A 12,585-nucleotide genomic window follows, 5' to 3' on the forward strand; every position below is an offset into this window, starting at 1 on the left:
ACCACAGCTCCCTGAAAATGCAGTTCAGACCAAGTTGTGTATTTGTTAAACACAAGTTTCTTCATCGACACAGTTGGATTAGACGGGAGACACATAACTATAACGCGAAATAATCAAGTCAGTTGGAGGGGAGAGGATTGTAGGGTTGATATTCTGAGCTTTTTTGTGTGTACATACATAATATAATTAAATATATCATTATATAGACGTATCATTGACTAAAACCACGTCAAACCACTCATGATATTCAGGTAAATTGTAAGAGACAACGGCAATAACACGCTTTTTAAAATGTAAATCTATTTTCCCTTTCTTTGTTTCTTTCCTATTTTCGTATAGAAAATGAAAAAAAAAAAGAGAAATTCTCCTCTTTATCTCTGATTATCCACATGCGCAAAGTTTACATCACATGATACGAAATTTTCTTTTCTATGTGATTCTTCTCTTGACATTGCAAGCGTCCTCTTCAATTCTGATCATTAATTTCTTTTCTTTTCAACTTTTTTCGTTTTTCAAACTTGATCAGCACTCGGTAGATGAGAGGGTGAGCTTCTGTTGGACGACAGGAATCCGTTGCTGTTCCAGAACAGTTCACTGGCCACAAGATGCATAGATCCAACGGCTGCTGGTAGTGCAAGACCGTCCGTTCTCGTTGCAACTGACTTTGGTATTTGTTATTGCATGGACAGAGATTGCCACCGCTACATCTTGCGCTACGTTCAATCTCCTCATAAACAGGATCAGAAAGTATTCCGCTTTCACCTTCTTCCGTTTCATCATTCCACATTTTTCGGGCACCTCCAGCTTGTCTCAGGTCAATTTTCATGTAGCTGTCCTTGTTGGAGCCTCTAATTGTTGTTTGTGATTATCGGCCAAACGGAGCGAGTTAGTTTGATCGGTTAGGAATCTAGATGGGCGTAGTTGTTTCCACGTGGTCAGTATATAATTCCACTAGTTTGCTGTTGTTGCTGATGTGGAGAAGAATAATTTTGTTCGGAGCTGCCATTGCCAGAATCACGTCCGTATGATTTGGATGACCCATTCTAATGAAATTAAAGCAAGAAATCGACACACTAATTTACCACATATCAAACCATTCATGTACGGATGAGAAATATGATTAATCACCTCTGGTTTGCGAGTGGAGTTGATCATTGGCTTCTGTTTCAAGGTGCGAATGCTAGATTACAATAGGCTGTTTTTGGTATGGTTGAACCGCATACTGCTATCGTTGTTGCTGATTTTTCGAAATCATCATTGTCTTTGTAATCAATTACTCGTTTGTCAAAACAAAACAAAAAAAAAAAAGTTTTAATGGCAGCCAAGACGAGGCCGTCGATGGCAGAGTAACGATGGCGACAAGTGAACGGTTGGATCAAGGTAGAACGGAAGGCTAAAAATGGTTGGTATCCCTTCCATTTCAGCTGTACCCCTACATAGGAGTAAAGCTATTGATGGATTTGATTATATTTGATGCGGAGGCCATATTTAATTGGCGTAAGTCCTCAACAATTGGCTGGGAACTCGTGAATGACCAGCAGCAAACGCCAGACTGCAATCAAATTCACTGCTGCTAATGTTCTCATCGTTAGTCCCGTAAGTCGACTGTTGTTGAACGCAACAGGATAAATTCTAGAGGAACGCAGCGCCAAGAGCCAAAAAGGTTTAAAAATATGTGAAATCTAATAACAAACAAGGGATCCCATTAAAACTGTACTCTATTCCAATTAATAAACTTATCATGTATCAAACATATGATGCATAATACCACAAAATCACATCTCAGCTAATCCTGCTAGATCCAGTTAAAGAGGTTCAACAAGAAATGTACTAATAGCTAGTGCAATAACACAGGTAGAATATTTAAGCTGGTGATGCAACTAAGGCTTGTTTGCTTGTGCACCTATCAACATAACATGCACAAATGTAACATTATTTAGACGCTAATCCATTTAGAAACCCAAATTCCAAATGAGAAACTTTATTTTGAAAGTATGGTTTAATGGTCTAACCAAATGACAATAGTTACCTTGCTGATTCAAAGCTGCATTGTTGTCTTTGATATTATTCTAAAACCAGCACAGTATCTCCACACTTTTATGGCTGACATAGGTCTGAAGAACTTCCGAGATCCATGTCTACAGTGAGAGCTGATATCACATCACAAGCCAGTTGTGTTTTTGGAGTGATATGGTCCTAGTATTAACTGTAGACAAAAGAAAAATTGAGTACAATTACACAGAATCTTGGTAAGACGTCTAAGCATATGAACATTTTGGTAACATTGATGCATTGCAAATTCCAACAGGATACTAAGGACCAAAATTGTACCTTTCCAAGTAACTAATCAATTCTATTCTTCAAAAAATGAGTTTCATTAGCATTTGCAACTAGGCAAATAATCTATGAAGGCTACTGGTTTTTCATCATTTAAGATCTGTTAAATTCATTTAAGTAAACATTACATTTAAGTAAACACCCTTCAAGCACTTTATTCAATATTTGTGTTATTCTGATCATTCTGTACGAAAAATACTTGCAATATCATACCAGAATTCCATCATACCAATTTCAGATCATATTGTGGTTAGTGAATTGCCTCGCCATTCTTGAACTCAACGCAGAAACACAGCCAGGTCGCTTGAAACAGGTAAACAAAGAGGTAGTCGGACATTTGAAAACGCAAATATGAAACGATACGCACGATGCAAGGGCAGGACAGCCTGACCCAAAACTAAATGTGGTTAAGCTGGCATCTGGTAGAGGAAACTTTATCCTATCCTAGATTGCTGGATTACTACAATGTTCCTGAAAATAAAACGCACTATAAACTGGGAACGAGAATCCTTAAAATACTACGAAGGCAACAAGAGAACTAAACTTTACAAATACCCGTCATGAAAGTTTGTGTGATACTGAGTTAATTACGTCAAATACGTTTTTGAATTCTTCACTCAATTTTTGAACTGCCCAAGGATATTCTTTGGAATAGATTGTTCATTGTTGCAATAAGGTGCAACGAAATGCGGAGGTAGGACACGAATCAAGTATACAACAGCCAATCAGCAATGGGCTTTCATATTTTCGTTTCCCAAACTCTAATTTTATTCAGGGAGGAGAAAAAACCTACCCCCCCAAAAAAAGGGATAATGACATCGCACATAAAAAGATAGCTAGATTTGCTGGAAATCCACCTTGGTAATGTTAGAAAGATTTATCCTTTACATTACTCTTTCCTTTGAGTAAATGCAATTCCACTGTTCTAAGGATCTAACGTTATCTTGAAAGATACAATGTGACAGAAATTTCTCACGTATGAGCGAGCCATTGGTTATTAAAGAACTTCGGGAAAGGCCATTTTTCAACCGCTTTTTCTTTTTCTACCTAGCCACCTGTCAAAATACAATCTTTAGTACATACAGAATCGTAGACTGAAAATTCTAATCTATGACTCTGGTACAGGAAAAACAAAGAACAAAGGATGTTTCGGCAATGCGGGATTGGCCAAGTCAGCAACCTGAACAAATTCTAACGGTTTTCTTCAGCATGCATTACACTATGGCCGCTGTAATTTGCTTTACTGTGTTGGCGATGATTGCTTGCTTTCAGTGAACCGTTTGCCAGGTTATAGGAAAAGGATGGTATGACTATGAAGTGGTAAATTGTTTAAATTATATGTTACCTACCCTAAAAACTGCATTTTAACAACGGTTCAAATTCTTTCTTGTCAATGTTAAGTACTATTATTAAGCACGATAAAATTATCATCCGACAAAGAATAAATAATGAGTAAATACTTGTAACATTGTTCTTCTTATGCCGCATATCCATTCAAGAAATATGAATGCCTTAAGACACCAAAAAGAGAATTAGAATAAACTTTGGAATAAGGCATCCTGCATGCAAAAACAGACAAAAAAAATCACGTGTACGAAGACAATAATTTGACAACGCATCAACAACCCGCGTTATTTCGACAGCCGGAAGACAAAAGCAAAGATAATTGATACTTGATAGTATACTGGTACGCAGGTGAAATTTTAAATTATGTACTATGTTAGTATGAATATTATATTAAATAAAAAAACAAACAAACAAACAAAAAACTTTCTCAAGTATATAAGTTGCTTCTTTTACCACTCATGAGTCAGTGAATTTCACACAGTTTCACTATGAAGTGGATTTTGTTTTTGTCAGCCATCGCCTTGACGTCAGCAAGGGTGCTTCAACCCAACTCTGAGGTTTGATAACTTATTATTACCTGATATTTATGGGTAATTTAATTCAATTACAAATTAATTAATGCGGCTTACAGCCGCATACTACACAACTCGGCACTTTTAACGAAAAGGTAGAAAAAGAGCCTGTCAATAGAAATGATAAAAATTAGTTGAAAATAGTATGCCTGAATTGAGGGTTCAGTTTCCGAAAGCGGGAAACAAAACACCGTGCGAAGATAGAGGTTAATTTTGAGGTTTATCCAACCCCATTTCCAACAATACTCTTTATTTTTAACAATAAATTACGTTTTATAAAACATACGTACCTTTCTAGTTATTTCGCAAGTTGCACACGTTGATGACTGTGGACGAGTTGGGTCGAATATTTGGGGTTGTCAATTCATCGCAAGTTGACGAATATGAAGTAATCTACATTCGCCGTCACCGAGTGTCCGCCCCTACACGTCCTTTCCCGAACGGCGATAATCGTAACACGAAGAGAAGCAGTCCACAAGACAGCCATGCTCATTATTCTTTCTCTGCCAATGGAAAGTATGGAAATTTTGCTGAAAAATTTAATACAAATTGCAGCCATCAGTTTCAACCATATAATTTTTAGAACATATAACCTAAAGATGCGACCTAACACGTTTCTTATGGCGCCAAATATGAAGACGGTCGTACGAAGTGGTGGATTACTGGGCGAGGAAATTGTGAAAGAACATCCCAGAGGCACCGAATGTCATTTTCTCCACACTGATGGTGAAGTAGTCGCCGCTCTCAGTCACTGCACCGACGACGACATTGTACAAGCAACATATTTTTAATATTCAAGGTTGATAATCGAGTAATCACTCCAATATTTTATACAGGATGGTTACTTAATCGATGAAGGAAAATCCTTGGAAATCAGACCAGTACCTTCGAGATTTCGTCAGATGCTCAGCCTTCCTCCTGATAACGAGGACGAAACTATTATCATTGGGGCTCACATCGTTCGGCCAATTGATCCACTACCCCATTTTCAAGCCCATCAAGCAAGCTGTGAAGGTGAACGCGCAAAACTAAAAAAACTTATTTTTTTAAAGTATATATATGAATTTTTGTATAGTCGAACTACCAATTCGGATGAGGGCCAAGAACGTAACTCGGGAACCAGTGGTAAAAGGCAGATAAAATTGACCATAACCGATCCTATTAATGAGTTTTAAAAACAGATGAAAACTAAAACATTTGAAAAGCGTAAAAGTAATAAAATTCCTACCGGGAAACAAAATCAACACACACGAAAAAATGCTCTGGAAAAATCGATTACTGAAAAATCTGCACCCAACAAAGTGATTGAACTGGGAATCTTTGTGGATTCAGCAGCTTTGGCTTTGTTTATGCCATATTTTGGGACACAAGAGTATGTTAAGCTTCGTGAGTTGGTTCTTGCCTTTGTCAATGCGGTAAGAAAATTTCTGATTAATATTAATAGCCGAAAGATTACTTTTGAGTTCGATGTAGATGCAAGCGCTTTACCACCTTCCTAGTCTGGGTCAGCGAGTCGACTTGTCGATAGTTTACATGGAATTCCATGCAAAGCCACCAGCCACGCTACACACTGGCGGTGAACGTGGCAAAATGCTTGATTCATTCTGTGCTTTTCAAACAAAACTGAACAAGCCTTCAGACAATGATGCAGAGCATTGGGATATGGCACTTTTACTGTCTGGGCTGGATTTTTTTGCTGTCGAGAAAGGAAAAAACAATTATGCAACAATGGGTAAAATAAGTTAAAATCCTACCCTTAAAGAAGATAATTGTAGACCATATTCACAATAACAAAAGGTCTATCCACTGTCACTGGTGTTTGCACTGGTATTTACAACTGTGTTATTGGAGAGCTTGGTGTAACAAACCAACAAGGTCAAACATATCCTTCCACTGGTTTTAACTCAGTCTACGTAATGGCTCATGAAATTGGCCACAAGTGAGTAGAGATCCTGTGAAACGAGATAAGTTAAAAATGAGCAATGGAATTTATTGGTAATGAATTACTATAGTTTGGGGATGTCCCATGATAGTTCTGGAAACGTATGCGCCAGGGATGGTAACGTATCTGATTCATAAATGAAAAACTAAAATATTTTAAGATTTTAAAAAAGTCACGCATAATTTAAACGACCTCCCAATAGGTTTTATCATGAGTCCCTCTCGTGGCGTCGTAGGTGAAACCACATGGTCAACTTGCAGCGCTAAAACTTTGGCTGCCATTACGTATGTCCTCTTAAATTAGAACAAGGACGTGAGGAACAATTGAACTTAAGTCTAAACTTATCGTTTACCATAGAGAAACTTGCATGAACGATGTTCCTACGGGCAAATTTCCCGATTATAACCACAACAAATATGGAAACAAGCCTGGCCAGCTGTGGTCAGCAGACGAACAATGTCGAATTCTGCTACGGGATAAGGCTGCTGTTGCTTACTTTGCCTCTAACGCCGACCTTGCCGTAAGAAAAAATAAACAAATGAACATGTGATATTATTATCATTCAACTATAAAGCCCGGTAACTTAACCATTCGATAGGAATCTTGCAATTCGATGAAATGTAAAACGCCAAATCGTGATGGCTATTACATTTCTGGCCCAGCTCTTCCCGGAACAATCTGTGGAAGCTCAATGGTGACTGTTTAAAACAAATCATGGATACTTTTCGCTGTCAAAACCCTTATACTTTACGCTTTGTAACTAGTGGTGTAACGGAGGCGAATGCGTCTCAGTCGGCCGTGCATTAATTGCGAAATCGGTTCAAGGGGGCTGGTCTGATTGGACACATAAACCTTGTCAGTCTGGCTGTCTTGAGAAATCTAAAGGTAACTACAGGCATCTAAAATGTAACAGACTCATCGCACTTTAGATACCAATTAATATCTGTCATGCCAAACAGGAGCGGTGGCAAGTGAGAGGGAGTGTACCGATCCAACGCCCAGCGATGTTTTACATCGTTGCGAAGGTGCCAGTGTCAAAGCATCAATCTGCGATGACACCCAAGTTTGCGATGGAAAATCTCGTTTGCCGTCTGTTGAATTCGCCAAGCAGCAGTGTGCCAAATTTAGTCAACAGATGCCTTTCATCGATGGAAAAGGAGTGGGCATACAAGCAGCATATTCTGAAAGTACGTTTAGTCTATTTGTCCTGTTCATAAGTTAACTAAAGGCCCGTTATGTATATTTTCTTGCTAGGACGGCCTTGGCAATCGTGTGCCATATTTTGCAAGCGGAACGATCGAGAGGGTTTTTACACGCCACGTTTTGAATTGAATAGTTTACCAAAAGTTTCTGCTCATTTTCCCGACGGTACTTGGTGCGGAAATGACGGAAAGATGGACCTTTACTGCCTACAACGATCCTGCGTCTCGACTAAGGTGGCCGAAGGGCTAGTTCGCAGCGAAGGAAAAAACACAGATTTAAATTTTGCGAACAACGCTCAGATGACGGGCAAAATCCATCACAAAATTCCTACATCTCTCGAGGTAGTATTCAGTTACACTGAATGAGCCTGATTAAATTAACGACTTATGTTTTTAATGAAACCCTTTATCAAAGGATTACTTTATGCTGGACAACGATGGGAATCCTCTGAAAGAAGAAATTGATGCTGAGACACTAAAAGTTGCTGAAGAGACTCTAAAGAGCCATTTCGGTTACGAAGACATTGATTTCATCACTTTGAAGCCACCTCAATAATATAAAAAAAACGAAGCTAGAAAGACATAACGGTGGATGGATCTCTCAATCGTGTAAACCCGGGGACTACGGTAATTTTTTTTTAAACCTTTCTTTTCCTTTTTTTCTGGTCAATATTCTAGTCAGCTGTGGGATGGAGAAGGTCAAGAATAAACGGATTCATTCTAAAAAAAAAAAAAAAAAAATCTTTTAGTTGACGACCAGAGATGAAGGTCTTCGTCTCCCTTTTTCTCTGGTGACAACAATATCACTACAATAGTGACACGGTGAGCAAAATCACCTATGCCAATGCAGGTGGTAGAAGACCTTCCCCACCATCAATCGAATTCAACGAGCAACCACTGCACTAAACTTAGTCAACACACGTGCAAGTGCGGCACGTGTTCGGATGGTTCGCAATTCACCAAGTTCAAGTTTACATGTCTAGAATTGGTCATGTGATGTTTCCCTAACGATCAGTAAGCAATTCAGCCATGCAAACATCCGATTGACCAACGAATATTGTTTACATCCGTCATACAATAACAAGTTCGGGACTGAACGTTTGTCATCTTTCGTTTCATCCATCAACAAAATGGCTCTGGCAAATAAGGGACATTCCCTTCTTATAACAGACTTTCATTCTTATCCGCGTGACGTAAAATACGCAGTACTCTTAACTGGTCTTACACATTCAGGAACGAATTAATGATTCCCCGTCCTGCAATGGCTTACAATTAATCATTGGTAGACAAACATGGACGACGCAGGTATAAATAATATCGATCATGCAAACCACATGAAGCCGATTTTAGAAGTGGAGTGTATTGTCTGAATTCGTGTACTTACTTTTCATTTTTCTTTTTTCTGTGAAAAATTTTAGATCTGATCGATATTAAGCTGATTCGGAGAGAACGCCATGGAACGAACCCTCGTATAGTAGCAGCAGTAAATAATAGGTGATCGTGGCTCTCTTTTTTTTTGTTGCAAATAAGTCTAGTTGACATTTATATGCGTCCGCGTTGTTGACTCACGCAAGGTCGTCACGACTGTAGCACGTATCAGAATAACGTCACTTTGTGAAAATAGCCATAGTGTTCATTCTGCATGCCACCTTGCCAGTTGTCCCCATATAATAATGAAAAATAAAGAGGAAGAACGGGAATGAACGATGTATAACGGTAGGTGTGTGAACCCCAGCTGGGCAAAGTGTAGCGCGAGAGGTTTTTATAAGAGCAATCAACTCACGTTCGCCCCTTTCTAATATTTGTACCTTAATTTGCCTTACAAATGACGATCCATTTTCTCTGGCGTCCTTCATCAACATTGGAGCCCATCACGGTGTAGCCTACTTGACGAACAAAAGAAAGAAAATAAAAAAGTTTGCTGGATCGATGTGTTGTTGTTGCTGCAAAGGTGATGGCGCCGGGGCGATGTCATAGACGTCGTGAAACGACGACGGGCACGGCGACAACTTGCTGCCCAGCCACGTCTCCTTCGCACAGTGCGTCCATTTTTGGAATGGCTTTGCCACTTTTATGGAGACTGTCGTAAAATGTAAGATTAGTACACTCAAATTTAGAGGTATATTTCAAGCATTCGGTTTATTCACGAAATTATCCAAACCTCTATGCAGCCACCTAAAAAAGTTTTGAATGGATTCGTGCCCACTGTTCTGTAAGTTTTCCACGTACCTGTAATTACGATAATTTAAAGCCAGGAGCGCAGAGAGACGATAGGGGCTCTATAGTAATCAAGGCGATTGCGTGTTGCATCAACGCGGGAGTTTGCTGAATCGAGCAGAAAATGCTTAGATGTGTACCTCGCAGCTTTTTTTTTGGGATCCTGAGGCAGGATTCAAGGATGATCGATCACGCGATATTCCCATAATTGCCTCCCCGTTTTTGCATTTTCTCAACGGGATTTGCAAAGACGGAAAAGGGAGGCGGTAGGAGATGGGATGAAGGTGGCATTTAAAAGACGACATCTCCGATTTCCATCGCGCTCTCGTTGCAGACTTTGGCGTACTTTGTTTTTATAACTAGTTGAATTTCTGTTTGTTTCACAAGTCGCTTTGGCTAGTAATGGTGGCTTCGCATGACTCTCAGTTGAATGTCCATCTTTGCGGAACAAGAAGAAGCCAAAGGGGACGCAGAAGAAGAAGTCTATCGATACGCTCGAGGTCATTTTATACCCTACAGAAACTATTGTTTTGTTTACGCTGCACGACGACTGATGACGTTCGTCAAAGTCCGTAAGGCAAACCCAACACGTGACATCTGATACTAAACAAACGAACGATTGTTTCTTTTGTTTGTTTTTTTTTCAGACGGAAATAGTTCAAAGTAAAGAAGAAGAAGAAGAAGAAGAAAAAAAAACGTACAAAGTATACGAGGTTCACGGTCTGGACTAACCCGCGGACTTTGTCGTGCGTGATACTTTGTTTTTAACTTTTCTGGGAGAAAAAACTAAACAAAAAGCAAAATAATAAAAGTAGTGACTTTAGTTATACGGTTATTGTTGAAACAACGTCTACGTTTGCCTCCAGTTGGTAAGTCGAACAACTGGATTGTTTCTTTTTAGGTGGTAAATAGTGGGCTATTTCCGTGAGTTGCGTAAAACGGGTGGGGGGGAGACCAGCTGTTACGACATCAACTGCTTGATTGTATTGGCCCATAAAAAAGTGCGTTACAGAATGGATAGGAAAGAAGAAGAAGAAGAACAGCAGGAGAAAAGATAAGGAAAAAAAAAAATGAAGAACGTCAAGAAGAATCCCCGGAGCAATATCGACGATGATGGATTTCAGTGAAGAATTCGGTTTAGAATTCGACACACACGCAGAAAAAAAAAGGTAAGAAATCAAAGGACAGCGACCGAAGTGCCACCATTTCTAGCGGCCAAATCAGCCCTGGCCCGCCTTCTCTCGCCCAATAGGGTCTCGTTCAAGTCACACAACTGCTGCATGAAGCCTGAGTTGGGACGGATCGGGCGTCGGGACCTGTGTTTTACACACACACATTTTTTTTTTTAAATAGAAAGAAAAGCAAAGAAGATGTTAACGATGCTCCATTTCTATTTTAAGATCAAGGCCCTCAGCGAAACGAAAAAATAAAAAATAAATAATGTTTTTTTCCCCCCAAAGTCGGACAGATTCCCGAGAACATGAAACGATCCGTCGGAATGAGCATCCCATCTTAAATAAGAAAATGATATAATAAGCGTAGCTCTCTAACCTGATGATTCTGATGGCTTCCTGGGCCGTCATGCCGCGCTTGATCATGAGGAAAGCGGCAACGATGGTAGCGCTGCGGGAGATTCCCGCGTGACAGTGAACCAAAACGGTACCTAATGACGACCCAAAGTTCAAACGAATTATTTTGGCATTCATTTTTGTTTGTTTTTTTTCAAATTATCAATCAAAGAACGTACCTCCGGATGCGAGAGCTTCGTCAATGAAACAAGCGGCTTCGTAGAAATACCTGGACAAGTTGAAAGTGATCGTATCGTAGGCCGGAATTCCCAGAAATTCCATTCCAACGTGTCTGTAATAAGCCTATTAACAACACGTGAAACGTTCAATTCCAAATGATTCCAATTTGAAATCAATTGTTTTTCAAGAACGTCACCTCGGATGTGCGGACGAACCCGCCGACAGCTCCCCAGTCTTGCCATTTGGAATGTTTCAGAGTATCGGACGGTGGGTACATGGAGATGGTCGGCGCCTGGGCCACGTTGACGACGTGAGTCACGCCGAGTTGATTCAGTTTGTACGTTGATAGCGCCGTCGGTCTAGACAGAGTAAACGATTCAGCACATTTTCTAGACGTTGGCCATTTTCAACGCACTTGAACCGAATCAAGTGCCAACATTTAATGGTCCGGGATGAAACGGTAAAGACGACAAACAGACAAGGAAAACCAATTTTTTTTGTTTTTTGTTGTTGAAATAAATGAACTCACGCATCACCGAGGAGAACTCCCGGATAGACTTCGTTTGCCGGTTCGGTTGGTAGCACAAATCCCGACATGCCGTCGGCAATGTCCTGCAGTTCGGCCACGCTGCACGACGGTAGGAAATGCGAACGCCAACTGGTCGAAGGCATTTCTTACGATAACAAAAGCCTTGATTCAATCACACCTTTTCAATTGACTTGCGCTGCTTTTCTCGCCACAACAAAAAAACAAAAGTCTGCCGTTTCAGAAAGAAAGAAAAAAACGGGAAGATGGGAGACTGGCAACAGCGGAAGGATCGTCCTGCACGGGACAGCCTTAGCTACCAGACTGACGACCAAACCGATCCGTCCTGTCTGTTTTCACGCAAAAAAAAACCAGCAGCAACTTTGAATTGTATGGAACGCCAAAAGGGCGGCGGAAAGAAAATAGTCGGCCCGTCCTGTATAAACCTATACTCTGTGGGTATGAAATATCAAACGCGTGCGCGCAACGCAACCCATTCGCCGCGCTCCCCAACAAAACTATACACACAAGAGAAACCAACCAATTCCGGATTCCCCTTTTTTGCATTTTTTTTTTGTGTGTATTTTACGCTGTTCGCTTCTGCCTTTTTTGTTTTTTTTGTTTGGTGTTGTCCCCACCTACGACTCTATCCAAATGCGTCATCGTGTTAAATATAGAATCAACAGGGATTACA

General features: G+C 40.1%; 2 protein-coding genes and 1 long non-coding RNA gene across 17 annotated transcripts; 1 reads left to right on the forward strand and 2 right to left on the reverse strand.

Annotated features, from left to right (window-relative positions):
• Window positions 1–18: 18 nt before the first annotated feature.
• Window positions 19–6,653, reverse strand: LOC116925401. 13 transcript variants are annotated; one of them, XR_006648208.1, is made up of 14 exons: window positions 6,551–6,653; window positions 6,391–6,491; window positions 6,264–6,324; window positions 6,011–6,208; window positions 5,748–5,952; window positions 5,485–5,683; window positions 5,341–5,414; window positions 5,142–5,284; window positions 4,850–5,007; window positions 4,547–4,786; window positions 2,030–2,206; window positions 1,769–1,903; window positions 1,129–1,682; window positions 19–1,073 (listed from the first exon to the last, which is right to left on the reverse strand). It is a non-coding gene; the product is annotated as an uncharacterized LOC116925401 (long non-coding RNA). The 13 variants fall into 13 exon arrangements; XR_006648210.1 differs by having other exon boundaries at window positions 1,769–2,206; window positions 5,485–5,658; XR_006648212.1 differs by having other exon boundaries at window positions 1,769–2,206; window positions 4,863–5,007.
• LOC116925388 (A disintegrin and metalloproteinase with thrombospondin motifs adt-1) lies at window positions 4,107–10,735 on the forward strand. 3 transcript variants are annotated; one of them, XR_006648199.1, is made up of 18 exons: window positions 4,107–4,241; window positions 4,555–4,772; window positions 4,840–5,026; window positions 5,093–5,270; window positions 5,332–5,381; window positions 5,438–5,671; window positions 5,730–5,988; window positions 6,054–6,195; window positions 6,269–6,315; window positions 6,401–6,482; window positions 6,556–6,718; window positions 6,797–6,892; window positions 6,963–7,083; window positions 7,158–7,385; window positions 7,453–7,742; window positions 7,816–8,027; window positions 8,150–8,705; window positions 8,819–10,735. XR_006648199.1 is itself a non-coding variant. In XM_032932063.2 (16 exons), the coding sequence occupies exons 1-16, from the start codon at window positions 4,173–4,175 to the stop codon at window positions 7,954–7,956; spliced, it is 2,505 nt and encodes an 834-aa protein (XP_032787954.2). In that variant the 5' UTR covers window positions 4,107–4,172; the 3' UTR covers window positions 7,957–8,139. The 3 variants fall into 3 exon arrangements, 1 of the variants encoding a protein (XP_032787954.2); XR_006648200.1 differs by having other exon boundaries at window positions 8,150–10,735; XM_032932063.2 differs by lacking the exons at window positions 8,150–8,705; window positions 8,819–10,735 and having other exon boundaries at window positions 7,816–8,139.
• Window positions 10,579–12,211, reverse strand: LOC116925397 (dual specificity protein phosphatase 3). The gene is made up of 5 exons (XM_032932088.2): window positions 11,895–12,211; window positions 11,562–11,724; window positions 11,365–11,488; window positions 11,169–11,280; window positions 10,579–10,933 (listed from the first exon to the last, which is right to left on the reverse strand). The coding sequence occupies exons 1-5, from the start codon at window positions 12,035–12,037 to the stop codon at window positions 10,795–10,797; spliced, it is 681 nt and encodes a 226-aa protein (XP_032787979.1). The 5' UTR covers window positions 12,038–12,211; the 3' UTR covers window positions 10,579–10,794.
• Between the last annotated feature and the right edge of the window lie 374 nt (window positions 12,212–12,585).

Source organism: Daphnia magna, linkage group LG6, assembly GCF_020631705.1.
Source record: "Daphnia magna isolate NIES linkage group LG6, ASM2063170v1.1, whole genome shotgun sequence".
Taxonomy (NCBI): Eukaryota; Metazoa; Arthropoda; class Branchiopoda; order Diplostraca; family Daphniidae; genus Daphnia; species Daphnia magna.